This window comes from Heptranchias perlo, chromosome 31 (genome assembly GCF_035084215.1).
Source record: "Heptranchias perlo isolate sHepPer1 chromosome 31, sHepPer1.hap1, whole genome shotgun sequence".
In the NCBI taxonomy this organism is placed as follows: domain Eukaryota; kingdom Metazoa; phylum Chordata; class Chondrichthyes; order Hexanchiformes; family Hexanchidae; genus Heptranchias; species Heptranchias perlo.
This window is the reverse complement of record NC_090355.1, coordinates 34,181,660-34,209,410: the sequence shown is the minus strand read 5'-3', so window position 1 is coordinate 34,209,410 and position 27,751 is coordinate 34,181,660. Positions and strand designations below refer to the sequence as shown.

Below are 27,751 nucleotides of genomic sequence, written 5' to 3'. Positions count from 1 at the left end.
AGAATCAAACATTCGTCAGTTACTAGTGGATCTCCCATCAATTCCCTCCTGTGATTTCTGGGGTTACGTTTGTGCCTTTCAGCTATTAACCCGATCTGTCCCCCCTCACTTTAGGCCACTGCTCCTGGTGGAGAAGTGGCCTAAACAGGCACATATCCGTCAGTGTTGCTGCCAAAGGTCAGCTATAACTCAACCCGAGTCTCTGGCACTGCGTCAGAACAGCCCGTTCGAGAAACGAATGCGATTTTCTCTTTTTGAAAAGGTTGTTCTTTCCCTCGCCCCCATTACAAAGTGCAAGACTTCGAAATAAACACTCGCATAATTTGGTCAAGAAGGTTTCATTCTCAGCCCTCAAGGGTCCGACAGCCTATTCAACAATTGATTACAAATAGAATTCTGTTTTGTTTTATTTCTTTGAGAACTTTGTCACAAAAATAAATATTTTCCACTTACAAATACAGCAATTCATCAGACTCGTGTTCCATACCTACCTTCATTTTCTGTAAAATCTAGTTAATCTCTAGTTTTTTTTTTGAATAGAAAGAGGAAACAAAGTATAAAAAAATAAAATGCACACTAGCTATAATCTTCAATTTTATTTTAGATAAAAATATGTTTTATCATATTTTCTCTAGAAAAGAGAAGACCAAGGGGTGACTTGATAGGAGGTCTTTAAAATTATGAAAGGGTTCGACAGGGTAGACGTAGAGAAGATGTTCCCACTTGTGGGAAGAGTCCAAAACTAGGGGTCATAAACATAGGATAGTCCCTAATAAACCCAATAAAGAATTCAGGAGAAACTTCTTTGCTCAGAGTGGCGAGAATATGGATCTCGCTAACAAATGGAGTGACCGAGGTGAATAGCATCGATGCATTTAAGGGGAAGCTAGATAAGTACATGGAGAAAAGGAGGATATGATGACAGGGGAAGATGAAGCAGATAGAACGGGAGGAGGCTAGTGTGGAGCATAAACACCGGCATAGGCCAGATGGGCCAAACGGCCTGTTTCTGTGCTGTAAATTCTATGTAATATATTTCTAATAGGGCCCAGTGACTGTTGCTCCAACTTGCTATGACCCCGCAAGTGGCACAACACAGCTTCGTAACCTTATTCCCATTCTCAGCTCTGTTGTTCAAGGTGGCACTGAGCAAAGGACATGTGCGCTTTCCCCACTGGGAAAGATGGCGGGGGGGGGGAGGGGGGCTGGGGAGAAAAACCCTGCAATCCGCCAAATGCTGAGTTCCCTATCTCAGCTACGACGCCATACAGTACTCCCCGGTGGAGAAAGGGGGAAATAACCAAAGGCTGTACTGTACTCACAATTCTCCTCCTCATGAGGAGATTGGCAGTGGTAGAAGATTGGGAGCCGTATTATCCGACAGCCCTCTCAGCTGTCATGGTGTATGGCTTGTGGAAACCAAAAAAAAAGAAACATGGGTGGTGGGGGGGGGGGGAAATAATACTTTAAAAAGAGGGCGTCTCATCCTCAAAAGAAAAAAAAATGAAGCAACAAAAAAAGATACACACGCTTCACTTAAAAATCAGGTCAGGCAAATTATTTTACAATTCAAACGTCGGCCTGTTAATGAGATTATTAATGTACAATTAAAGGACACGCATATGATGCCATAATCGCTTCACAAAGTTAACACGTACAGCACCACAGAGGTTTCCCCCCCCAACCCATTAAAATTCACACAAAAAACAGCTGCTCTGTACCTGTCCTTAATTTCCATCGGACTGGATGCAATTTATAACGAGTGGACAATCACTTCATGTCATGATAGTCACAAGATCAGTTCCACATACCATTATATAATAAATCTAAACAAAATGGGAACACCAAAACATTTAAGATGTCAGGGCAATTCCGAGACACAGCATCCCAGATACTTTTCACCCCCCTTGTCATTTACAATCTTTAGAGGATTACATAGCTATTAAAACATAATACCGTACTAAGACATCAGTACTAAGGACAGAGCACGAAGCTTAAAATCGATATATAATAGCCAAATAACGAAATGAGGTAAAAATGTTCAATGAATCCAACATTCCCACGTAAGTTAAACGTTATTTTTAATGTTAATATATAAAATTAAAATAGAAAGTGATTTAGATTTGAGCAATTCTATCGATCCAGTCCTTTGGATTGTTCATGATCTCCAGAATGCAGGATGTAGGTAACCCTTTGGTAAAGGAATATCTTTATGCTTCAAGCATTTCTGCAACACAACAGAAAGATGGGAGAAATCAAAATAAATTTCAAGGAAGACGCTTCAATTTTTTTTTGTACATCTTATTCTAGGCTAACAGGCTATAAAATAAAAGCCCTGAAGTACAGTCAACGGACCAATTTTTTTGGTTGTAATTTGGTTTATATTTTCTCCCCTCTCCACATTAAGGTCTCACTGTTCTTTGGTCTGGACTGCCAGCGAGTAACACTTCTATGCAACTGGTCACCAGGAAGATGGGCAAATGCTTTGGGTGATTTTCCTGCAGGTCTTATTCCAATGGAAAGCACCTGCACTCAACATGCCTCTTCTAAACAAAAAAATCTGGGGAACACCCGCTAATGAGGCAATGACAGAAATAAGAGGAACACACAGCTTTGAAATGTGCAGTTTGAGCGCACAATTTTGTTTATTACAGAGAAAAACTGGCATTCTCCAATTCATTAAATAGAATTTAGAGCACAAGCACAAGGCCATTCGGCCCAACTGGTCTATACTGGAGTTTATGCTCCTCCCTCTCTACTTCATCTCACCCTATCAGCATATCCTTCTATTCCTTTCTCCCTCATGTACTTATCTAGCTCCCCTGAAATGCATCTATGCTATTCACCTCAACTACTCCATGTGGTAGCAAGTTCCACATTACCCAGAGAGTGGTTACAAAGAGGTTTCTCTTGAATTCCCTATTGGATTTATTAGTGACTATCTTATATTTATGGCCCCTAGTTTTAGACTCCCCCATAAGCGGAAACATCTTATCTATGTCTACCCTATCAAACCTCTTCATAATTTTAAAGACCTCTATCAGGTCACTCCTCGGTCTTTTTTCTAGAAAGAAAGACTTTCAGCCTTTCCTGATCGTTATAACCTCTCAGTTCTGGGATCATCCTTGGTCTCTTTCTAACAGCACAGTCAAGATTGGAAATTCAAGACACAGGAAATCAGACACGAATGTCCTTACTGTCATAAAGAAATTGTTTACATTTAAAACCTTTGAATTACATAGTAATGGCTACAGCATGAGGAAAAACCCTAAGCATAAATATAAATGAAGAAAAATAGAGGCCAACACCATATTATAAAGAGAATAGCAATATTACAACGACAAATTTAAATACAAGTTTGCAGCACTTAAGTTACAAATGAGTCAGTCAATGCTAACACCAAAAGATCATTTTTCACTAGAGAAGCTGGGATTGTTCCCCTTAGAGCAGAGAAGGTTACGGGGAGATTTAATAGAGGTGTTCAAAATTATGAAGGGGTTTTGATTGAGTAAATAAGGAGAAACTGTTTCCTGTAGCAGAAGGGTCAGTAACCAGAGGACACAGATTTAAGGTAATTGGCAAAAGAACCAGAGGCGAGATAAGGAGAATTTTTTTTTATGCAGCGAGTTGTTATGATCTGGAATGCTCTGCCTGAAAGGGTGGTGGAAGTAGATTCAATAATAACTTTCAAAAGGGAATTGAATGAATACTTGAAGGGGAAAAATTTGCAGGGCTATGGGGAAAGGAATGTAACTAATTGGATAGCTCTTTCAAAGAGCCAGCACAGGCACAGTGGGCCGAGTGGTCTCCTTTTGTGCTGTATGATTCTATGAAACTAAGACCAGAAATGTTGCGGTGAAGGTCTAGGTTGAGGAGAAACACAGGCGATCTGTTCAGGCCTGATATGGGTACGGATGATTTGAGACGAGGACAGAGAGTCGGGGAATTTACAATGGGAAGGTTCTTATGCACGATTTTCAGGGGTCCAAAGGATCAGTCGACAATAATAACAACCTGTATTTATATATCGCCTTTATCATAGTGAAAAGTCCCAAGGCGCTTCACAGAAGCGATCAAACAAAATTTGAGTTTCTTTCTTTCTTTTTTATGGTCCTATTCTGGCAAGCTCGCTCTGAGAATCCATGCCGGGTGAGAGAGCGGCTTTGTGCTACGGGGTGCATAAGAACATTGAAAGACTGCGACTTGGAGGAACGAATCATACAAAGGGCGACAAGATTTTACCTCCAGGAATTGGCGCAGTCGGATCACAGCCCCAACCTGTCCGACGCCCGTCACAGATTCAATCCTGCAGAAAAAGACCTCAACTGAACACGTTTATTTTTACACACACACACACACACACACCTATTTACAGAACATACATGTAATAAAAAGGAACTGAATTGCACAAACAACTCTGACTTTTTGGACTACTGGCTGCAGAAAATTTGTGAAGTATCTTTTTGGCTGCTTTATAGAAAGATTTAGGACAGGCCAGTGCAGCAGCAGGTTAATGCATTGAGAAGATTCTAAACCAAATAAATATTTGAAGGGGAAAACATTGTAGGGCTTTGGGGAAAGAGCAGGAGAGTGGGACTAATTAGATAGCACTTTCAAAGAGTCAGCAGTGGCACGGTGGGTTGAATGGCCTCCTTCTGTGCTGCATGATTCTAACATAAGGAACTTCAAATGAGGATGAAAATCAGGAGACAAGTCAGCCTGCAAAGCTAGCAACAGATTTAGAGCTGTATTAGTACAGTTAGACGTCTTATGTATGGAAGAGAATGTTGTACGGGCAGGGTGGAGAAAAGGGAGATTTGAAAAAAAAAACGATTTTACATAAAAAGACGTATTTATATAATGTCTTATCATGTTTTTCAAATGCAGTTCACATACAGTGAATTCCTTTGAAGTGCAGTGACTTATGCAGGCAAATGCAGCAGCCATTTCACAAACAGGAAGATCTCACAAACAGCAATGAGGTGAATGACCAGTTAATCTGTCTTTTGTTTTGGTCTTGGTTCCGGGAGGAATGTTGGCAACACACCAGGAGAATTCTTCTTCGAATAGCGCTGTGGCATCTTTTACACCCACCTGGGCAGGCAAACAGAGAGAGTGTAAAGTCACAACTGAAGGGCAGCACTCCAAGAACGCAGTCATCCCTCACCACTGGAATGTCAGCCTAGATCACGTGCTCAAGCCCTGGAGCATAGCTTGAACACACCATCTTCTGAGTCAGAGGTGAGGGTAATGGCTATCACTGAGCCAAGCTGACAGTTTGATTTACCTATTGGTGCAGTTGTACATTTTGCATACACTGCATTTGCTGGGGCATGTATTGTATTCAAAATGCTCAAATGTAGAGGGTTTTTAAAAAAAAATATACCTTTAAGGAGATCAGTAGTTACTATTACATAAGGCTTCTTCGACAGCAACTCCCTAATCTCTCTGCCTAGAAGGACAAGTGTAGCAGGTGCACGGGAACCCCATCACCTCCAAGCCACACACCATCCCGACGTGGGCATATATCGCCGTTCCTTCATCAGCTGGATACAAAATCCTGGAACTCCCCTACCTAACAGCACTGTGGGAGCACCTTCACCACACGGACTGCAGTGGTTCAAGGCGGCGGCGGCTCACCACCACCTTCTCCAGGGGCAATTAGGGATGGGCAATAAATGCCGGCCTCACCAGCGGTGACCACATCCCACGAATGAATTCTTGAAAACGTTTCCCAACCATGGTAGAGGGGGTAGCTGGCAGGTTGGTGTTGGGGGGGCGGGGGGGGGGGGGGGGGGGGGGGGGAGAAAGAGAGAAGATAGGATTTTAAATTATAAAGGGGGAGGGGGGGGGGGAAGGGTCAGGTGGGGGAAAATTTAGAAATCTAATGAGAAAAGTCAAGGCAAGTCAAGTAGTGTAGTGATTTGGGTAAAAATAAGCAGAGTGTGGCAGGAAGGGACAGAGAGTTTACCAATAACAGGGCATCAACAAGTAAGGTCAAAGCAGAAAAAAATGGTAAAAAGTCAAAATTAAAGGCTTTTTATCTGAATGCACGGAGCATTCGTAACAGGATAGATGAATTAGTTGCACAAATAGAGATAAATGGGTTTGATCTAACAGCCATTACAGAGACGTGGTTGCAAAATGACCAAGATTAGGAACTAAATATTCCAGGGTACATGACATTTAGAAAAGACAGGCACAGTGGAAAAGGAGAGGGTGTAGCCCTAATAATAAAAGATGTCTCACGAATTTGATTGAGTTTTTTGAAGGGGTAACCAAGAAGATAGATGAGGGCTGTGCAGTAGACGTGGTCTACATGGACTTCAGCAAAGCATTTGACAAGGTACCGCATGGTAGGTTGTTACATAAAGTTAAATCTCATGGGATCCAAGGTGAGGTAGCCAATTGGATACAAAATTGGCTTGACGACAGAAGACAGAGGGTGGTTGTCGAGGGTTGTTTTTCAAACTGGATGCCTGTGTCCAGCGGTGTGCCTCAGGGATCGGTGCTGGGTCCGCTGTTATTTGTTATTTATATTAATGATTTGGATGAGAATTTAGGAGGCATGGTTAGTAAGTTTGCAGATGACACCAAGATTGGTGGCATTGTGGACAGTGAAGAAGGTTATCTAGGATTGCAACGGGATCTTGATAAATTGGGCCAGTGGGCCGATGAATGGCAGATGGAGTTTAATTTAGATAAATGTGAGGTGATGCATTTTGGTAGATCGAATCGGGCCAGGACCTACTCCGTTAATGGTAGGGCGTTGGGGAGAGTTATAGAACAAAGAGATCTAGGAGTACAGATTCATAGCTCCTTGAAAGTGGAGTCACAGGTGGATAGGGTGGTGAAGAAGGCATTCAGCATGCTTGGTTTCATTGGTCAGAACATTGAATGCAGGAGTTGGGATGTCTTGTTGAAGTTGTACAGGGCATTGGTGAGGCCACACTTGGAGTACTGTGTACAGTTCTGGTCACCCTATTATAGAAAGGATATTATTAAACTAGAAAGAGTGCAGAAAAGATTTACTAGGATGCTACCGGGACTTGATGGTTTGACTTACAGGGAGAGGTTAGACAGACTGGGACTTTATTCCCTGGAGAGTAGGAGGTTAAGGGGTGATCTTATAGAAGTCTATAAAATAATGAGGGGCATAGATAAGGTCGATAGTCAAAATCTTTTCCCAAAGGTAGGGGAGTCTATAACGAGGGGGCACAGATTTAAGGTGAGAGGGGAGAGATACAAAAGGATCCAGAGGGGCAATTTTTTCACTCAAAGGGTGGTGAGTGTCTGGAACGAGCTGCCAGAGGCAGTAGTAGAGGCGGGTACAATTTTGTCTTTTAAAAAGCATTTGGACAGTTACATGGGGAAGATGGGTATCGAGGGATATGGGCCAAGTGCAGGCAATTGGGACTAGCTTAGTGGTATAAACTGGGCGACATGGACATGTTGGGCCGAAGGGCCTGTTTCCATGTTGTAACTTCTATGATTCTATGATTCTATGATTCTATGACTTAAGGACAGTGGTGAGAAAGGATCTTGGCTCCAAAGATCAGGAAGTAGAATCAGTATGGGTGGAAATAAGAAATACCAAGGGGCAGAAAACACTGGTGGGAGTAGTTAATAGCCCCCCTAATAGTAGCAATACCGTTGGACAGAGTATGATACATGAAATAATAGGAGCTTGTAACAAAGATAATGCAGTAATCATGGGGGACTTTAATCTTCATATAGACTGGGCAAATCAAATTGGCAAAGGTATTTTGGAGGATGAGTTCATGGAATGCATTTGAGACGGCTTCCTAGAGCAATAAGTCATGGAACCAACCAGGGAACAGGCTATTTTATTGATCTTGTATTGTGTAATGAGACAGGGTTAATTAGTAATCTCACAATAAAGGATCCTCTGGGGAAGAATGATCATATGATAAACTCAAACTCAATGTGAAATTCTGAGAGTGACGTGCTTAAGTCCGAAACTAGAGTCTTAAACTTAAATAAATAGGTATGAGGGGGCGAGATGGCTAAAGTAGATTGGGAAATTAAATTGAAGAGTTTGACATTGGAAAGCAATGGCAAACATTTAAAGAAATATTTCAATATCCTCAACAAATATACATTCCATTGAGAAATAAAAACTCCACAGGAAAAGTGAAACACCGGTGGCTAACTAAAGTTAAGGATAGTATTAGATTAAAAGAAGAGGCCTATTATGTTGCCAAGAAGAGTAGTAAGCCTGAGAATTGGGAGAGTTTTAGAAACCAGCAAAGGACAACCAAAAAATTGATAAAAAGGGAGAAAATAGAATATGAAAGTAAACTAGCAAGAAATATAAAAACAGATTGTAAGAGCTTCTAGAAGTATGTAAAAAGACTAACAAAAGTAAACATTGGTCCCTTAGAGGCTGAGACAGGAGAAATTATAATGGGGAAATCAGGAAATGACAGATGCGTTAAACAAATATTTTGTACCTGTCTTCACGGTAGAAGACACAAATGGCATATCGGAAATAGTGGGGAATCCAGGGGCTAATGAGAGTGAGGAACTTAAAGTAATCATCATCAGTAGAGAAAAAGTACTAGACAAACTAATGGGACTAAAAGCCGATAAATCCCCTGGACCTGATGGCCTACATCCGAGGGTTCTAAAAGAGGTGGCTGCAGAGATAATGGATGCATTGGTTATGATCTTCCAAAATTCCCTAGATTCTAGAATGCTCCCAGCGGATTGGTAGGATGCAAATGTAACCCCGCTATTCAACAAAGGAGGGAGAGAGAAAACAGGGAACTACAGGCCAGTTAGCCTGACATCAGTTGTCAAGAAAACGCTGGAATCCATTATTAAGGAAGTGCTAACAGGGCATTTATAACATCATAACATGATTACGCAGAGTCAACATGGTTTTTTGGAAGGGAAATCGTGTTTGACAAATTTATTAGAGTTTTTTGAGGATGTAACTAGCAGGGTAGATAAAGGGGAACCAGTGGACGTAGTATATTTGGATTTTCAAAAGGCATTCGATGAGACCATATAAAAGGTTGTTACGCAAGATAAGGGTGCATGGGGTTGGGCATAGCATATTAGCATGGATAGAGGATTGGTTAACAGACAGAAAAGAGTAGGGATAAATGGGTCATTCTCAGGTTGACAGGCTGTAACTAGTGGGGTACTGCAAGGATTGGAGCTGGGGCCTCAGCTATTTACAATCTATATAAATGACTTGGATGAAGGGATCCAGTGTAATGTATCCACGTTTGCTGATGATACAAAGCTATGTGGGAAAGTAAGTGTGAGGAGGACACAAAGAGTCTGCAAAGGGATGTAGACAGGTTAAGTGAGTGGGCAAGAAGGTGGCAGATAGAGTATAATGTGAGATTATTCACTTTGGTAGGAAGAATAGAAAAACAGAATGTTTTTCAAATGGTGAGAAACTATTAAATGTTGGTGTTCAGAGAGACTTGGGTGTCCTGGTACATGAAACACAAAAAGTTAGCATGCAGGTACAGCAGGCAATTAGGAAAGCAAATGGCATGTTGGTCTTTATTGCAAGGGATTTGGAGTACACGAGTAAGGAAGTCTTACTACAATTGTATACGGCTTTAGTGGGACCTCACCTAGAGTACTGTGTACAGCTTTGATCTCCTGATCTAAGGAAGGATATACTTGCCTTAGAGGCAAATGCAACGAAGGTTCACTAGATTAATTCCTGGGATGAGAGGGTTGTCCTATGAGGAGAGGTTGAGTAGAATGGGCCTATACTCTCTGGAGTTTAGAAGAATGAGAGGTGATTTCAATGAAACATATAAGCTTATGAGGGGGCTTGACAGGGTAGATGCAGAGAGGTTGCTTCCCTTAGCTGGAGAGTCTAGAAATAGAGGGCATAGTCATAGGATAAGGGGTCGGCCATTTAATACTGAAATGAGGAGGAATTTCTTCACTCAGAGGGTTGCGAATCTTTGGACGTCTCTACCCCAGAGGGTTGTGGATGCTGAGTCGTTGAGTATATTCAAGGCTGAGATAGATAATTTTTTGGACTCTAGGGGAATCAAGGGATATGGGGATCGGGCAGGAAAATGGAGTTGAGGTCGAAAATCAGCCGTGATCTTATTGAATGGCTGGTTCGAGGGGCTGTATGGCCTACTCCTGCTCCTATTTCTTACGTTCTTATTAAGAGGACAGGACCTGTTATATTTGTGGAATGTTTGGTCTGGGATTGTGGAAATTGTTCATATTTTTACACATGTGCTCCAGCTAAAACAAACCAGCTTTAGGATGAAGTACTCTAGACAGGTAGTAAACATAAAGCAGGGTTATCCAAACTCCAGCTCCCCGAGCCATGGAGCTCAGTTCTATTTCTTAGTCACTGGCTTGCCCTGTTTGATCTTTGAAGGTCTGAAGCTTTGAAAAGGGCTGTTCTTAGCTGATTGATGGATAAATCCTAAATCACGACACCAAGATCGGTTAGTGTCAGCAACTTGAGGTGTATGCAAATTAATGGGAACATGGGCCCATCTTTGTGCAGCTCATGATGGATCCTCTGCATGTCTCAGGGTTCTAGGCAAGGGAGGGATAGTCAACCTCACCCGTTAGGAGTTTCCTACCTGGGGAAGTATTCGTTCTTGATCAGTAGGATCATCTTCCAGAACTGGTTCTGGTACTTTTTCATCAGAGCATTGCCGCAGACCTATTGAGAAAGGGAATAACGGCATTAGACAGTTCATGGGAATTACACAGGGTCATACAGCATAGGAGGCCATTCGGCCAGTCATGCCTCTGTCGGTTCTTTGGAAGAGCTATCCAATTAGTCCCACTCCCCGTGCTCTTCCCTCATAGCCGTGTAAATTTTTCCTTTTCAAGTATTTATCCAATTCCCTTTTGAAAGTTCAGGCAGTGCATTCCAGATCACAACTCGCTGTGTAAAAAAAAAAATTCTCATCTCCCCTCTGGTTCTTTTGCCAATTACCTTAAATCTGGTTACTGACCCCCCTGCCAGTGGAAACAGTTCCTCCTTATTTACTCTACCAAAACCCCATCATAATTTTGAACACCTCTATTAAATCTCCCCTTCACCTTCTCTGCTCTAGGGAGAACAATCTCAGTTTCTCCAGTCTCTCCACATAACTGAAGTCTCTCATCCCTGGTAACATTCTAGTAAATCTTCCCTGCACCCGCTCCAAGGTCTTGACATCCTTCCCTAAGTGGTCACAATACTCCAGCTGAGGCCGAACCAGTGATTTATAACGATTCAGCATAACTTCCTGGCTTTTGCACACACAGCAAGTGAGTCACTGCAGACTGTCTCCATTTATCAGAACATATGTTTCTACCTGCAGCACTAATCCTGAGCCTGCAAAAAAAAAATTTTAAAAACTGAAAACAGGCATGAGGGACTTTGAAGTGTTGGGCACAGTTTTAAAGAGGAACCAAAATCCAACTGATGGTCAATCCTTTCATTACTTTTTAAAAACATCTTTCCCTCAACTTTAACAATTTGTTCCGTTTTAATCTTTTCTGTGTGTTGGATTTTAAAGGCCAGTTACTGAGCACTAAATGGTACGTAAAATACTGGCCACCATTTATCGATTTGCATCACAAAGTTTCTCCCCTCCCCCACCCCCTAACAGACGATAGCACTTCAGGTGAGAGTGATCAGTCATCTCAACCTGGCTCATTGCAAACAGGACTTCAGAGCCCAAAAGACCTTGAATGCAGACCAATTAGCTTGTCATTGCTGAATTATAGTATAGAGTCAGAGTTATACAGCACGGATAGAGGCCCTTCGGCCCATCGTGTCCGCGCCGGCCATCAAGCCCAGTCTAATCTAATCCCATATTCCAGCATTTGGTCCGTAGCCTTGTATGCTATGGCATTTCAAGTGCTCATCCAAATGCTTCTTGAATGTTGTGAGGGTTCCTGCCTCCACAACCCTCTCAGACAGTGAGTTCCAGACTCCAACCACCCTCTGGGTGAAAAAGTTCTTTCTCAAATCCCCTCTAAACCTCCCGCCTTTTACCTTGAATCTATGCCCCCTCAACGAAGGGAAAAAGCTCCTTAGTATCCAGTGTGTTAAAATGTTTTGGCATTGATCCTTGATTTATTGATGCACTGCAAAAGACTGATCAAATCTTATTACATTAATATGCAAAAAAAATAACTTTCATAAATAAAAATTGGCAAAACAATGGGTGAAACACAACATTCAGCCAAAGTACAAGCAGGCCCCAACACCAATATCATGCACTTATATACCACCTTTAACATAGCAAAAAGTCCCAAACTGCTTCACAAAGAGGGGGGACGGACCAAACCTGAAAGAGAAAGTAGTTCAGCGAAGTGCATGAAGGGAGAGTCAAACAGGTAAGGTTTTGAAGGTGGGTGGAGGATAGCAATGCAGAGGGGTTGAGGAAGAGAATTCCAGAGTCTGGGATAAGATGACTTAAGGCTATTCCATTGGTTGTCTATTGTTGGGGGTGGGGGAGGAAGTGAACATTCTTACCAAAGCTGGAAGAATGGAGGGTTCAGGCAGGGTTATGGGGCTGGAAGACGCCGCAGAGCTAGGGTAGAGAAAGGCCAGGAATAGATTTGTAAACAAGGTCACAAGCATTATACCATCAACTCTCTGAGGGACGGGCAGTCAGTGCAGGTTGGCGAGATCTGTTTTGGAATGGCGGCGCAATTACTAAACTCCGAACAGCGCTAACGCATGCCATACACTGTACAGATATCCTAAATGTTTCAAATAGAGGACGCCAGAGAAGGATACTGTGGTGCAAAGAGTGCCATACCTCCAAGAAGTCAAAGAGTAGTGTAGCAGTAATATCAGCCAGCGGTTCCAAGTTCAACATCTGAGCCAGCCAGCGCCAAGCATGATTCAACCCATGAGGATGTTCCTGTGCAAAGGAGAAACGATGGTTAAATTCTGTGATTACATGCCAACTTCAATCATTTGAAAGACTCAGGAAAGACTGAACAGATTGGGGCTCTTTTCTCTGGGAAAGAGAAGACTTAGCGGTGACCTGATAGAGGTCTTTAAAATTGTGAAGGACTTCGACAGGGTAGACGTAGAGATGTTGTTTCCACTTGTGGGGGAGTCCAAAACTAGGCTCAAAAATGCAAGATAGTCACTAATAAATCCAATAAGGAATTCAGGAGAAACTGCTTTATGTTGATAAGGTTGGATGAAGTAAGACGAGAGGAGGCTCGTGTGAAATATAAACACCGGCATAAACCAGTTGGGCTGAATGGCCTGTTTCTGTGCTGTAAATTCTATGTAACAATCAGTATAATTATCATGTAGGACTGTCCCAATGGAATTCCATTCTTTTTAACTACTGAAAATCCTATAGTTGCTATTTTCTTGTAGCTGTATAATGGGGTGGGGGGGTGGGGAAAGAGTCATTGAAGCAGGCAAAATAAATGGGTTCAAGAGACAATTAGAAGTGTATCTGGAGAGAGATGGAGGAATATGGTGAGAAGGTGTGTAGGATAGGTTAATCCATCAGGAAGCCACAGGCCTCACCGCCCTTCCCCATTCTTAAAAATTAAACCACTAAAATCATGACTCTCAGCACAGAATCATAAAACTTGATATTTCAACCATATGCAGATGGGGGTGGAAATAGATTTAATAATAACTTTAAAAGGGGAATTGAATAAATACTTGAAGGGGAAAAAATACAGGGCTTTGGGGAAAGAGCAGGGGGGGGGGGCAGGGGAAAACAGTGGACCAATTGGCTAGCTCTTTCAAAGAGCCGGCACAGGCATGATGGGCCGAATGGCCTCCTTTTGTGCCGTATCATTCTATGATTCTAAGGAAGGTTTCAGTAACAATGCCGGCTGAGACATACGAGTTATCCTTTGACTGAATAAAATGAATGCTGGTCAGGTTTGATTCAGATTTGGACAATAGCAGCGGGTGCTTGGAGAACGGAATGCCGTAGCATTAGGTTATCGTACGTACCCCTTGCTTTGTCCCATAGGGCCATCTCAACAGTATGATGGCAGCATACAGACGAACCATCCCAGACATCCGCTTCAAAAAGTTATCCTGCTGCTCAACCCCACTGTCCAGTACTCGGTACCCCAGTAACCTATTGGAGAGAAAAAGGATCAGGCTTTAATTGCACACCGTGAGGGAAGATTGATTGGCATCCCATCCACCACCCTAAACATTCACTCCCTTCACCACTGGCGCACCATGGCTACAGGATACACTGCAGCCAAGGCTTCTTCAACAGCACCTCCCAAACCTGCGACCTCTACCACCTAGAAGGACAAGAGCAGCAGGCACATGGGAACAACACCTGCACGTTCCCCTCCAAGTCACACACCATCCTAACTTGGAAATATATCGCCATTCCTTCATCGTCGCTGGGTCAAAATCCTGGAACTCCCTTCCTAACAGCACTGTGGGAGAACCGTCACCACACGGATTGCAGCGGTTCAAGAAGGCGGCTCACCACCACCTTCTCAAGGGGCAATTAGGGATGGGCAATAAATGCCGGCCTCGCCAGCGATGCCCACATCCCATGAACAAATAAAAAAAAAAGAGGGGCATCTAATTCTTCTACCCCCGTCCCCCTCCACACTGCAACTGTCCCTTGTCAAAGCCATCCTTCTGGTGGAAAGAGTATTAACAGAAACCTTAAAGAACAAATATGAAGAACGTGACTTTACAGAGGGATATAAAACAGTAACTGGTACGGAAAAGGTTGAATGAAAAAATTGTTTCAAATTAAACCATGAGAGGAGGACAATGTCCAAACTAGTTAAAAATTTTGGACTGTAGGAACATAGGAACAGGAGTAGACCATTCAGCCCCCGAGCCTGTTCCGCCATTCAATTAGGTCGTGACTGATCTGTATCAGAAATTCTTCTTCACGCAAAGAGTAACTAAGATGCAGAATGGATTTCTGGGTAAGGTAGTGGAGGTGAAAACCCTAGAATCATTTAAGAAACAATTGGATAGTGTGATGGGGGACTTGTGCCTTTCTAGAAGGATGGGCCAAAGATGGCTCAATGGCCGTCTTTATTTATCTGGTCATCTTGTGAAGAAAGACTAAGGAGGGCAAGAAAAAAAGCTGCAATTCTAGAAATTTCTTTTTTTAGTCGTTCATGGGATGTGGGCGTCGCTGGCGAGGCCGGCATTTATTGCCCATCCCTAATTGCCCTTGAGAAGGAGGTGGTGAGCCGCCTTCTTGAACCGCTGCAGTCCGTGTGGTGAAGGTTCTCCCACAGTGCTGTTAGGAAGGGAGTTCCAGGATTTTGACCCAGCGACGATGAAGGAACGGCAATATATTTCCAAGTCAAGATGGTGTGTGACTTGGAGGGGAACGTGCAGGTGGTGTTGTTCCCATGTGCCTGCTGCTCTTGTCCTTCTAGGTGGTAGAGGTTGCGGGTTTGGGAGGTGCTGTCGAAGAAGCCTTGGCGAGTTGCTGCAGTGCATCCTGTGGATGGTCCACACTGCAGCCACGGTGCGTCGGTGGTGAAGGGAGTGAATGTTTAGGGTGGTGGATGGGGTACCAATCAAGCAGGCTGCTTTGTCCTGAATGGTGTCGAGCTTCTTGAGTGTTGTTGGAGCTGCACTCATCCAGGCAAGTGGAGAGTATTCCATCACACTCCTGACTCGTGCCTTGTAGATGGTGGAAAGGCTTTGGGGAGTCAGGAGGTGAGTCACTCGCCGCAGAACACCCAGCCTCTGACCTGCTCTTGTAGCCACAGTATTTATATGGCTGGTCCAGTTAAGTTTCTGGTGAATGGTGACCCCCAGGATGTTGATGGTGGGGGATTTGGCAATGGTAATGCCGTTGAACGTCAAGAGGAGGTGGTTAGACTCTATCTTGTTCGAGATGGTCATTGCCTGGCACTTGTCTGGCGCGAATGTTACTTGCCACTTATCAGCCCAAGCCTGGATGTTGTCCAAGTCTTGCTGCATGCGGGCTCGGACTGCTTAATTATTTGAGAGGTTGCGAATGGCCTGATGTACCAATGGAATACGAAATACATTTCACATCTATTCTCGGAATGACATGGTTGGAGAAGCTCTCAGCCATCTACCAATTCCACTTCGTAATCACATTCCAAAAGGTATGCGACACCGAGTTGTGGTGACTCGCTCTGCAATTTTACTTCCTATGCAAAAGCACCAAATCCCCCCTAATTACTAAGTCACTGGACCATCCATCCAAAAAGATTAAATATATTTGAAATGTAGTGGCAATTTAGCCTGGGAAGTGCTTATAATTCACACCCAAGTCATTTGTAGAAGTAAATAAAAAGTTGAATCACGCACCCAAGGACCAGTTAATTTCACCATTTTCACACATGGCTTTCTAAGTGGCAATGTCACGTAATCCAAGGTCACAGGGCAGGGGAAAGAGGGAAGGGAACAGAGAATGGCATCAATCTCATTTTAAGTCCAAAGCAGTATTGTATAAATAGGTCTCGACAGCAGAGGGATTATGACAAGATTAGAAACATTAACTCAAGATTATTTTTTTTTCCCCACATCTCACTCCCATCATTTATCGAAGCTACTTTAATTTAATTTGCAGCTAATTTCTTTCCCCTCTGGAAATTACAATTTTTCCTTCTATATAGTTTCCCTACAGCTATATAGTTTCCCTACAGGGGAGTCACAGATTGCAGAACGGCTTTCTCCAGTAGGGAACAAAGCAATCAGGGCCTGAACTTCTCCAGGGTCCCTGTCGATTGCACATTATGAAAAGCCAGGGAAGTCGAGTAAATCAATATTTCCTTCTCGGAGGTAGAACACCCTGATAACTATGAGGGATTCAGAATACGAAACTGGATGATAACTGACCAAAGTGGCTCGCGGTTGGAGTTGGCAGATTTGAAACACCGGACGCTTACTGGCTTCAACTAATAACCACCTGGTGGATAGAAGCAGATATCAGATCAGTTATGCTTGCAGTTTTGAGGGGGTAATGATATTCAGGGACTTCTAACCTTTGGTATTCTTCCTTTGGTAGCCCGTCTTTCCATGAAGGGAAAAACGGTACCGCGTAGGGGCACTTGCGGTGCAAGTGGGCCAAGAAAAGATCGCCAACCTTCGGATGCATCTCCCAGATCCCTGAAGCAACCACCGCTATTGGAAATGCAGCTTCATGGTGAGAGGCTACCTCCTCCTCTCCTTGTTTCTGATAATGGAGAAAAGTGAGGTCAGAATCAGAACAGACACTGTACTTGTCTTTTCATTTGAGGTCGAGGACATTTCATACCTGCCCCGAACCCCTTAATACAGCAGGGAAGTTGGGACCCAATTTCTATATCTCCATACTGCAGAAAGCCTAGGGGAGAATAGAAAGTACAGGGGTGAAATTAAAAAGGAAATGAGGAAAGCAAAGAGAGGGCATGAAAAAATCTTGGCAAGTAAAATCAAGGAAAACCCAAATATGTTTTATAAATACTTAAAGAGTAAGAGGATAACTAAGGTAAAAGTAGGACCTACTGGAGACCAAAAAGGTAAGCTGTGTGTGGAGGCGGTAGACGTGGGCATGGTTCTTAATGAATACTTTGCGTCCATCTTCATAAAAGAGGGGGACGATGCAGACATTGTAGTTAAGGAGGAGGTGTAGTGTGAAATATTAGATGGGATAAACATAGTGAGAGGAAATATTAAGGGACTTAGCATCCTTGAAAATAGATAAATCGCCAGGCCCGGATGAAATGTATCCCAGGCTGTTAAGAGAAGAAAGGGAGGAAATAGCAGAGGCTCTGACCATCATTTTCCAATCCTCTCTGGCTACAGGTGCGGTGCCAGAGGACTGGAGGACTGCTAATGTTGTACTGTTGTTTAAAGAGAGAAAGGGATAGAACGAGTAATTACAGGCCAGTCAGCCTAACCTCGGTGGTGGGCAAATTATTGGAAAAAATTCTGAGGGACAGTATTAGTCGTCATTTAGAAAGGCACAGATTAATCAAGGACAGTCAGCGTGGATTTGTTAAGGGAAGGTCATGTTTGACTAACGTGATTGAATTTTTGAGGAGGTAACAAGGAGGGTCGATGAGCACATTTGATGTAGTCTACATGGATTTTAGCAAGGCTTTTGACAAGGTCCCATATGGCAGACTGGTCAGAAAAGTAAAAGCCCATGGGATCCAAGGGAAAGTGGCAAATTGGATCCAAAATTGGCATGGTGGCAGGAAGCAAAAGGGCAATGGTCGACAGGTGTTTTTGTGACTGGAAGGCTGTTTGCAGTGGGGTACCACAGGGCTCAGTAAGGTCCCTTGCTTTTTGTAGTATATATCGATGATTTAGACTTAAATGTAGGGGGCATGATTAAGAAGTTTGCAGATGATACTAAAGTTGGCAGTGTGGTGGATAGTGAGGAGGAAAGCTGTAGACTACAGGAAGATATCAATGGACTGGTCAGGTGAGCAGAAAAGTGGAAAATGGAATTTAATCCAGAAAAATGTGAGGTAATGCATTTGGGGAGGGCAAACAAGGCAAGGGAATACACAATAAATGGGAGGATACTGAGAGGTGTAGAGGAACAGAGGGACTTTGGAATGCATATCCATAGATCCCTGAAGGTAGCAGGACAGGTAGATAAGGTGGTTAAGGAGGCATACAGGACAATTGCCTTTATTAGCCAAGTCATAGAATGTAAGAGCAGGTAGATTATGCTAGAACTGTATAAAACACCAGTGAGGCCACAGCTTGAGTACTGTGTACAGTTCCGGTCACCACATTACAGGAAAGATGTGATTGCACTAGAGAGGGTACAGAGATGTACAAGGATGTTCCCAGGGCTGGAGAATTTTAGCTATGAGAAAAGATTGGATAGGCTGGGGTTGTTTTCTTTGGAACAGAGGAGGCTGAGGGGAGATTTATTTGAGGTGTATAAAATTATGAGGGGCCTAGATAGGGTGGATAGGGAGGACCTATTTCCCTTAGCAGGGGCATAGAGTTAAAGTAATTGGTAGAAGGATTAGAGGGGAGTTGAGGAGATATTATTTCACCCAGAGGGTAGTGGGGGTCTGGAACTCACTGCCTGAAAGGGTGGTAGAAGCAGAAACGCTAAGCGCATTTAAAAAGTACTTGGATGTGCACTTGAAGTGCCACAACCTACAAGGCTACGGACCAAGAGCTGAAAAGTGGGATTAGGCTGGATAGCTCTTTATCGGCTGGCACAGACACGATGGGTCGAATGGCCTCATCCTGTGCCATAAATTTCTATGATTGTACGATAAAGCCATTATGGCACAAAGTGAACCTGCATACTCATAATAGAAGGCTAAGAACCTGTCCCAATATATCTTAGTGTTTCACTCTTCTTTAAAGAAAAAATGCTGCACCTAGCTACAATAAATGTATATCAAGTCTCAAAATGCTTCATGGTACAATGAATGATTTACTATTGTTATATAGGCAAAAATGGCTGCCATTTTGCATACAGCAAGATCCCACAAAACAGCAAACGAATGGGCAATTAAATTGGTTCTGGTGGTATTGGGTGAGGGAAGAACGTTGGGTAGGACAGCAGAACTCCAAGGGGGGAGAAAGGCTCGGGAACTCAAACCTACTGAATAAGTAAGATCACTGGAAACCTAGGAATAAGTTACCAGGCCATCACCACTGGACAGTGAAGTTAGATGAAGCCTGAGGAATGAGGAGGAAAGGGGTAAAGTCATTTTAAATTTCATTGAAACTTAAACGGTTAACTCTTTATTGTGACTCAGTGGGCAGCACTTTCGCCCGAGTCAGAAGGATGTGGGTTTAAGTCCCACACTCCAGAGACTCGAGCGCATACTCTAGGCTGACACTTCAGTGCAGAACCGAGAGAGCGCTGCACTGTCGGAGGGGCCGTCTTTCGAAAGAGACGTTAAACTGAGGCCCCATCTGCCCTCTCAGGTGGACGTAAAAGTACCCCACGGCACTATTTTGAAAAAGAGCAGGGGAGTTCTCCCCGGTGTCCTGGCCAATATTTATCCCTCAACCAACATCAATGAAAAAAATGAACTGGTCATTTATCTCAATGCTGTTTGTGGGACCTTGCTGTGCGTAAACTGGCTGCCACGTTTTCTAAATTACGACTACACCTCAAAAATACTTCATTGGCTGTAACGTGCTTTGGGACGTCCTGAGGTTGTAAAAGGTGCTATATAAATGCATGCCTTTCTTTCATTAAATGGCATGTGCAGATTTGTTTGATATATTATATATATATATATGGTCTAATGCACTACACAGATATGATAGTAGGTCCTTAGTTTGACCTTGCAAGCTCAAATCACATGCAGTAATTTGCACTTGCTCACCACAAATTTTTCTGCCAGTTTGTAACAGACAAATTCCTGTCCCTGCGGGTGCTGAGCAATCGACACCATCTTCCCACTCGACGATATTTGCTTGCCCAAGAGTAGGTTGTTGATTTTGTCGAAGATTTCACGGAGGTGAGACCCTGAAAAAAAAATTAGAGAATTTACTTGAATGGCTTTTACAGTTCAGGCACAAGAATAATACGAGAATTGAAATAAATTTCATACTGCGTAGTATTTGCGTGGAGCTTTAATATTTCAACACAAGTATTACTTCCATACTGCATAACTACACCAGTTATGTTCTACTTATGTAGGTCACTAACATTTTTGACAGTCCTCATTTCACTGGGTAAATACGGATGATGGCGGCCATTCGGCCTATCTAATTCGTCTGTTGACTCTCCCCCTCCATTACAGCATTCAATTGTTTCTTAAATGATTCCTGAGTTTGCGCCTTTCCTGCTTTATCTGGAGGTCCAGTCCATGTGTCGATCACTTTGTGTGAACAATGTCCTGATTTCCCACTGTTAATCCCAAAGAAAGATTTAAGGACCATGTACTTTGAAGCTGTAACTGCAGCAAATGTTACTGTACACAAATGGTTTATTATGGTACGGACATGATGGGCAGGAGAATTTAATGGCTAAGGTAAGGGGTCGCAGAATAGAAAGGCGCTATACTAATTGGCTTAAAAACAGGAAATAAATGGTAATCCTGAATGGAAAAGTCTCAGTCTGGAAAGATGTTACAAACAGAGTGCCCCAGGGATTAACATTGAGATCCTTGTTATTAAATGTTTCTTTTCTCCCTCCTTCCCAATTTCCTCTCCACTTTTGATGGTGCCAACTCTTGCCAGTTCCATGGATGTCAGCAGCCCTCCAGCATCTCATTCAAGTGGCCACCTTTCAAGTGGGAGTCAAGAAATGAGCATCGGCAGGCATCATAGCTGAACCCAATCCTGTTCTCGCCTGACATCCACACAGAGTCAGCCATGGCTCAGCAGCCGCACTTTTGCCTCTGAGTCACAAGGTTGTGGGTTCGAGTCGCACTCCAGAGACTTGAGCGCATAATCCAGGCTGGTACTTCGGGGCAGTACTGAGGGAGTGCTGTCGGAGGTACATTCTTTCGGATGAGATGTTAAACTGAGGCTCTGTCTGCCCTCTCAGGTGGACGTAAAAGATCCCATGGAACAATTTGAAGAGGAGCAGGGGAGTTCTCCCCGGTTTCCTAATCAATATTTATCCCTCAAACAACATCTCAATTTAAAAAAAAACGAATTATCCGGTCATTATCACGTTGCTGGTTGTGGGCTCTTGCTGTGCGCAAACTGGCTGCCAAGGTTCCAACATTACAACAGTGACTACACTTTAAAAAGTACTTCATTGGCTGTAAAACACTTTGGGACGTCCTGAGGTCGTGAAAGGCACGATATAAACGCAAGTCTTTCTTCCTAAAATATTAATCAGGAGTGGGAACCCCGAGTGATTTTTGCCCCTTCTGGCCCAATGGCACTGAACCCAACTCTTGCTCTAGCTAAAAGCCGACCAACAGTTGAACCGAGGACCTTCCGATCTGTAATGATTTAATACATGACCAGGCTCTTACCCACTATCCCACTGAGGAGCAACCCAATCGTTTCTAGTTTTAGTTTCTTTTACACCAGTTTTCTCCTCTCTTCACTACACCCACCCCCACGCACCTCCCCCCGCCTTCCCCCCCCCCCACTGAAGACTTTGGTCCATAGCGCCAAAAAAGCAAAACGTCACCCAAGTGGCTATCACGATAAGCGATCCTGGGCACTCAATCTTAGCATGCCATTTTACCACGGAGGGCATCACAGTCAATTCTTAATGCTATCCTAATCCAACAGTAATACACATGTACCTCCAGCAAGGATTCCTGAAAAAAGGGCCAATTTTGCCCTTTCTAACCCAGAGGCACTGTGAGGAAAGGAGTGCTCCCTCCATAGACCAGGCTGAGACGATAACTCAAGACCGGGGGCTGAAGTTGGGATATTCGCTGCTACTCACGGCTTTAACCAGCTGAACCATTAGGGAACCCCATTATTTTTATATATTCACGACTTGAATGTGGGTATTGTATGCAAAATTCCAACATTTGCATCAACAGGAAGCAGAAAAAAAAGACATAATGCAATCAGATTGAGAAGGATTTAGAAACATAGAAAATAGGAGCAAGAGTAGGCCATTTGGCCCTTCGGGCCTGCTCCGCCATTCAAAATGATCACTGCTGATCGTCTAACTCAGTACCCTGCTCCCGCTTTATCCCCATATCCCTTTAGCATTAAGAGATATATCTATCTCCTTCTTGAATACACCTAATAACTTGGCCTCCACTGCCTTCTGTGGTAGAGAATTACACAGGTTCACCACCCTCTGAGTGAAGAAATTTCTCCTCATCTTGGTTCTAAATGACAAACCCCATATCCTGAGACTGTGATCCCTGGTTCTGGACTCCCCAGCCATCGGGAACATCCTCCCTGCATCTAGTGTTCTAGTCCTGTTAGAATTTTATATGTCTCGATGAGATCACCTCTCATTCTTCTAAACGCTAGTGAATATAGGCCTAGTCGACCCCATCTCTCCTCATACGTCAGCCCTGCCATCCCAGGAATCAGTCTGGTAAACCTGGTAAATTTAGATCTCCTAATTAACTGGACCACTAGATGAAAGATACAGATCAATACAGATAAATGTAAAACATCAACTTCCCGATAGCTCAGCGAATTTACACAATAAAATAAAGCTGAACCACACGGAGCAGGAAGCTCCCTTGTTCAGTCCCCAGTCTGTGCTGCGTGGGGTGATCTCAGCTAGGGTAGGAGAAAGAACACGACAGTCGGCTTCTGATTCCTGATTGCTATTAAATGATCTCCCACTGGAAGTGCACATACAGGCGCGAGAAGCAAACACTGGACCAGTCTCGGCTGTCTTTCTCCCCCCCCCTCCCCCAGTCTATAGCCTGAGACCATCAAGGCTCACCCTTCGATAATGCCCACCTGAGCACGATGCGGCAGGGAGACCAAGGCTTCTGGAACCATACCCATGCAAGGAGTCAACACCTTCAATAGAGAAGGGGAGGCAAGAGGAGAAAAAAGGTATCGAATAACTAGTATGGGATAAAGGAACCAAAAGAGGGAATGTGGTGGGAGACAGCTGAAGGACTTAGAGGGAGGGGCTAGCAGTAGGAGAGGAACAAGAATACTAACTACGTAAATTATGCCATTATTAAATAAGCAAATCAGGAACGATTGCCACTCACCTGCAATGGAGGAGATCTGACCAACAGGAATAGTTGCTGTTTTCTGAAGATCCATTTTAATCTTCTTCACCTGGAAATGAATGCACATGTAATCTGTTTCAGGAGCGGATCACTACTAAATGGAAGCAAAATGAAAGGAATTTTTTTTTGGTTGCTATTTCTTCTTTGTGACTTTTTGTAACCTGCCTTTCCTTCATTCAGCAAACCCCTAACCAGGCTGCTAGATTGCAGACTGCTCTATGCTGTAGCACACCTATCTTGCTCGAATGATTTAGTGGGCAGGAATTCCTCATTCATTTGCATCAAGAGCTTCCTCCAGATTGAGATGCTCTCTAAAGCAACTGGACTGTAGCCCAACAAAACTCATAAGGCACAGAAAGCAGAATCTTGCATTCCAACTTGCAGTTACCGCCCACCTGTTACAGGAGAAAGCTGCAGTCCTGCCCTGCATTGCGATTGCATATGGAATTTTTTTTTTTTTAAAAAGTCAGACTAGACGACTATGAAGGAACAGTAAGGTAGCTTGAACTCCGAACCTCAAGACTCTCCTAGTACTCAGCCACAGCAAAGTGAGTTCCGTCAAGCAGCCAGGTCGCTCGATAAAGCCTTTTACCACAGAACAGCGCGTCACCTCGAGACAGCAGCAAGAGTAAAAACCGAAAACACACATTGCTCCACTGCAAGACAGTCATTCCATCAACTGCTCAGAGTGACGTCAACGTTACCGGCCGAGACGTTCGAAGAATCGTACAGCACAGAAAGAGGCTATTGAGCCCATTGTACTTGTGCCATCTCTCGAGAGTTGAGGTAAACGTTCCCTTTTGAAAAGTTACTCACTTGTCTCTTAAACGCGATCATGGATTCTGCTTCCACCACTGTTTCTGGTAGAGCATCTCATGTCCTAACAACCTTTGTGCAACGCAGTTCACGAGAATGATACCTGGGCTAAAAGGGTTAAATTATGAGGACAGATTGCATAGGCTAGGCTTGTATTCCCTCGAATATAGAAGAATAAGGGATGATCTAATCGAGGTGTTTAAGATGATTAAAGGATTTGATAGGGTAGATAGAGAGAAACTATTTCCTCTGGTGGGAGGAGTCCAGAACAAGGGGGCATAACCTTAAAATTAGAGCCAGGCCGTTCAGGGGTGATGTTAGGAAGCACTTCTTCACACTAAGGGTGGTGGAAATCTGGAACTCTCTTACCCCAAAAAGCTAGGTGGTCAATTAAAAATGTCAAAACTGAAATTGATAGATATTTGTTAGGCAAGGATATTAAGGGTTACGGAACCAATGCAAAGAGATGGAGTTGATATACAGATCAGCCATGATCTAAGTGAGCAGGCTTGAGGGGCTGAATGGCCTCCTCCTGTTCCTACGTTCCTATGTGACATGGACTGCACTGCCAACGTAAGTAGAGGGGTGGCCTGGGAGCAAAAACACATCACAATACAATTTTTTAAAAAAGTACTTTACATTATTTTACCTTAGTATCCTTGCTGTTGTTAAGATCATTAATGGATGCTGCACATTGGTCACACATATCCTGCAACTGTTGGTACCACTGTAAACTGCTTGAATCTGCCTTTATCTGTAGCCCTGTCGTTTAAATTAAAACATAAAACAGATGGTTCATCTTGAACTAATCAAAGTTTAGCAGATTTCAGAGACAGATTAGCCTGCATCATGTTTGTTTTAATAATTCTAAGAGATTCTCTTTATATCCAGATGTTACAAACAGAATACAAATTCACGTTCTCTGGATTATTAGACCAGTAACATAACCGCTATGCTACCAGTTGGCAGGAACCAGTAGGGTTTTTACAACAATCCCATAGCTTCGTGGTCACTTTTACGGATAAAAGTGCTCTCTACAAAGGAACTCTGCAACCGAGCTACACAGACGAAGGCCTGAAAACATAAAATGATTTTCACATTTCTGATTGAAGACCTGACAGAGAAACAGACTCCAATAGGGTAAGATGATTCAAAAATCAGGTGAGCGAAATTGCTAATTGCTCTCATCTCAGAAGCAGTAGCTCCAGTCCCCTCTTGGGCAGCTAAATTTAAACTCAATCAAATTGAGCTCTGCAAAGGGCTGCCTGTGTGTCAGCTGGGCTCAGTTGGTAGCACTCTTACCACTGAACCAGGGCACGTACTATTTTGTCTGCTCAAGTTGCGGAACGTTGAAGAATGCCATTTCCGACACCCACTGCCAACATCCGGCACTTCACAGGTCAGACGTAGCAGTCAGACAACAAAGCTCCTTCTAACACTTGCTTCAACAATGCACCTCGGCCCCAGCCTCAGAAGGGCATTAAGTGTGACGTTTCCCATCTCCCCTCACCCCGCCCTGGAATGCCACCATTTAAATCCCACTCATCATCAAACAGACTTCCCACGAGGGCTACAACACCATCACTATACCTTCTTTACGACAGGTCTTTTGTTGGGGAGCTGGTGCTGCTGTTTCAGTTTTGATTTCCTGCTTTTTCTGAAGTGCTTTCTCCTCCTCTTCTTTTATCCTCTTCCTCTCTGCAGCTGCAGCGGCAATTTTCTCATGCATGGCAGTGATCAGATCTCGCATTTGCTGCAGGGCTCGCTCCGCATTCAACATGTCCTCCTGAAGTGGCAATCCGCCCTACAAAAAGAAATGGGTAGATTGACAATGCAACAAATGTAGTTCAGTCCTTATTGTTTCCCCCCACCCCCAATTTTCTCCCCTCCTGCAACACTCCTCTTGCGAAGGTGCCGATTCTCGCTGAAGTACGGTTCCACGGGCACTGGCCGCCCTACCCCTTGTCCAAGTCACCATTCTTCACGTGCACGATGTTGAGCGCGTCAACAGTCTACTCACAGGCTCAGAGATCACAGCCAAACTCAATCGTGCTCTCATCCAGTGTTCACACACTGGCGCTTTCCAGCAGGAATTAGGAACACAGGAACAAGAGGAGGCCATTCAGCCCCTCGTACCTGTTCCGCCATTCAGTTAAATCATGGATGATCTGTATCTTAACTCCATTTACCGCCTTGGTTCTGTAACCCTTAATAGCCTTGCCTAACAAAAATCTATCAATCTCAGTTTTGAAATTTTCAATTGACCCCCCCAGCCTCAAAAGCTTTTTTGGGGGTGTGGGGTGGGGGGGTGGGGAGTTCCAGATTTCCACTACCCTTTGTGTGAAGAAGTGCCTCCTGACATCACCTCTGAACAGCCCAGCTCTAATTTTAAGGTTATGCCCCTTTATTCTAGACTCCCCAACAGAGGAAATCATTTATCTCCATCAATTCCTTTAATCATCTTAAACACCTCAATTAGATCGCCCCTTAATCTTCTTTATTTGAGGGAAAACAAGCCTAGTCTATGCAACCTGTCCTCATAATTTACCCTTTTGGCCCAGGTATCTTCTAGTGAATCTACTCTGCACCCCCAGTCTAATAATTTTGATGTTAAATACAACAGATGAACGTGATGTGGAACAGCTCTTCCTGCTCCTCCAAGGCCACTATATCCTTCCTGAGGTGCGGTGCCCAGAACTGAATGCAGTACTCCAAATGGGGTCTAACCAGAGCTTTATATAACCGTAACATAACTTCCATCCCTTTGTATTCCAGGCTTGTACTCATGCCTATAGGAGTGCGTAACACAGGGTGGTGGGAGGTGTCTATTTAGGGCAGGATTTCCACTATTGCTGAATAACGATCGGGAGTGGGAACCGCAGTCAACTGCAGCAGCTTAACAGTTGACTCTGCAGCGACCAAACTTTGGGGGCTGTTGGCCTGTAGAGCTCACTGAACGTTCCGACTCATTTTCCGTCCTTGCCCTTCTGTACCTGGTGGGACATGTACTACAAATCCTTTAAGAGGAGGTAGGGCATGTTTTTTAAAAACAAACAGGATATTCAAAATTCACTTTTGAATTGTAAAAATAAAAGTTCATATTTGGCCATACTGAAAGTACAAGGTCTTAAGAGATATTTCAAAATAGCAAAAAGGTACTGTACACTTGGGTTAGGTTTAATCTTCCTCATTCACCAGAAAGCAGTCCAATAACTTTTATGTTATATACAACAAGTGATGAACATGATGTGGAACAGCTCTTCCTGCTCCTCCCTGTCCTCAAAACCATCATCAAAAAACACAATGGTAATAATTTTAAAAACTACCAGTCAGTCTAAATCCT

The 27,751-nt window shown here is 43.5% G+C and overlaps 1 protein-coding gene across 2 annotated transcripts in view; it reads right to left on the bottom strand.

Moving 5' to 3' along the window:
• Positions 1–581: 581 nt before the first annotated feature.
• Positions 582–27,751, bottom strand: part of gle1 (GLE1 RNA export mediator) — a 38,859-nt gene continuing 11,689 nt past the window's right edge. Inside the window, exons 7-16 of one of the 2 annotated variants that reach the window (XM_067969946.1) lie at positions 25,999–26,212; positions 25,058–25,170; positions 23,572–23,641; positions 20,287–20,429; positions 16,972–17,162; positions 13,964–14,093; positions 12,789–12,893; positions 10,605–10,687; positions 4,243–4,306; positions 582–2,227 (exon numbers count right to left, since the gene is read on the bottom strand). In XM_067969946.1, coding sequence (XP_067826047.1) covers positions 2,159–2,227; positions 4,243–4,306; positions 10,605–10,687; positions 12,789–12,893; positions 13,964–14,093; positions 16,972–17,162; positions 20,287–20,429; positions 23,572–23,641; positions 25,058–25,170; positions 25,999–26,212 — 1,182 coding nt within the window. In that variant the 3' untranslated portion in view covers positions 582–2,158. Of the gene's footprint in view, positions 2,228–4,242; positions 4,307–4,991; positions 5,095–10,604; positions 10,688–12,788; positions 12,894–13,963; positions 14,094–16,971; positions 17,163–20,286; positions 20,430–23,571; positions 23,642–25,057; positions 25,171–25,998; positions 26,213–27,751 lie in introns of those variants that run through there. The other variant, XR_010958149.1, reaches the window with a different exon arrangement.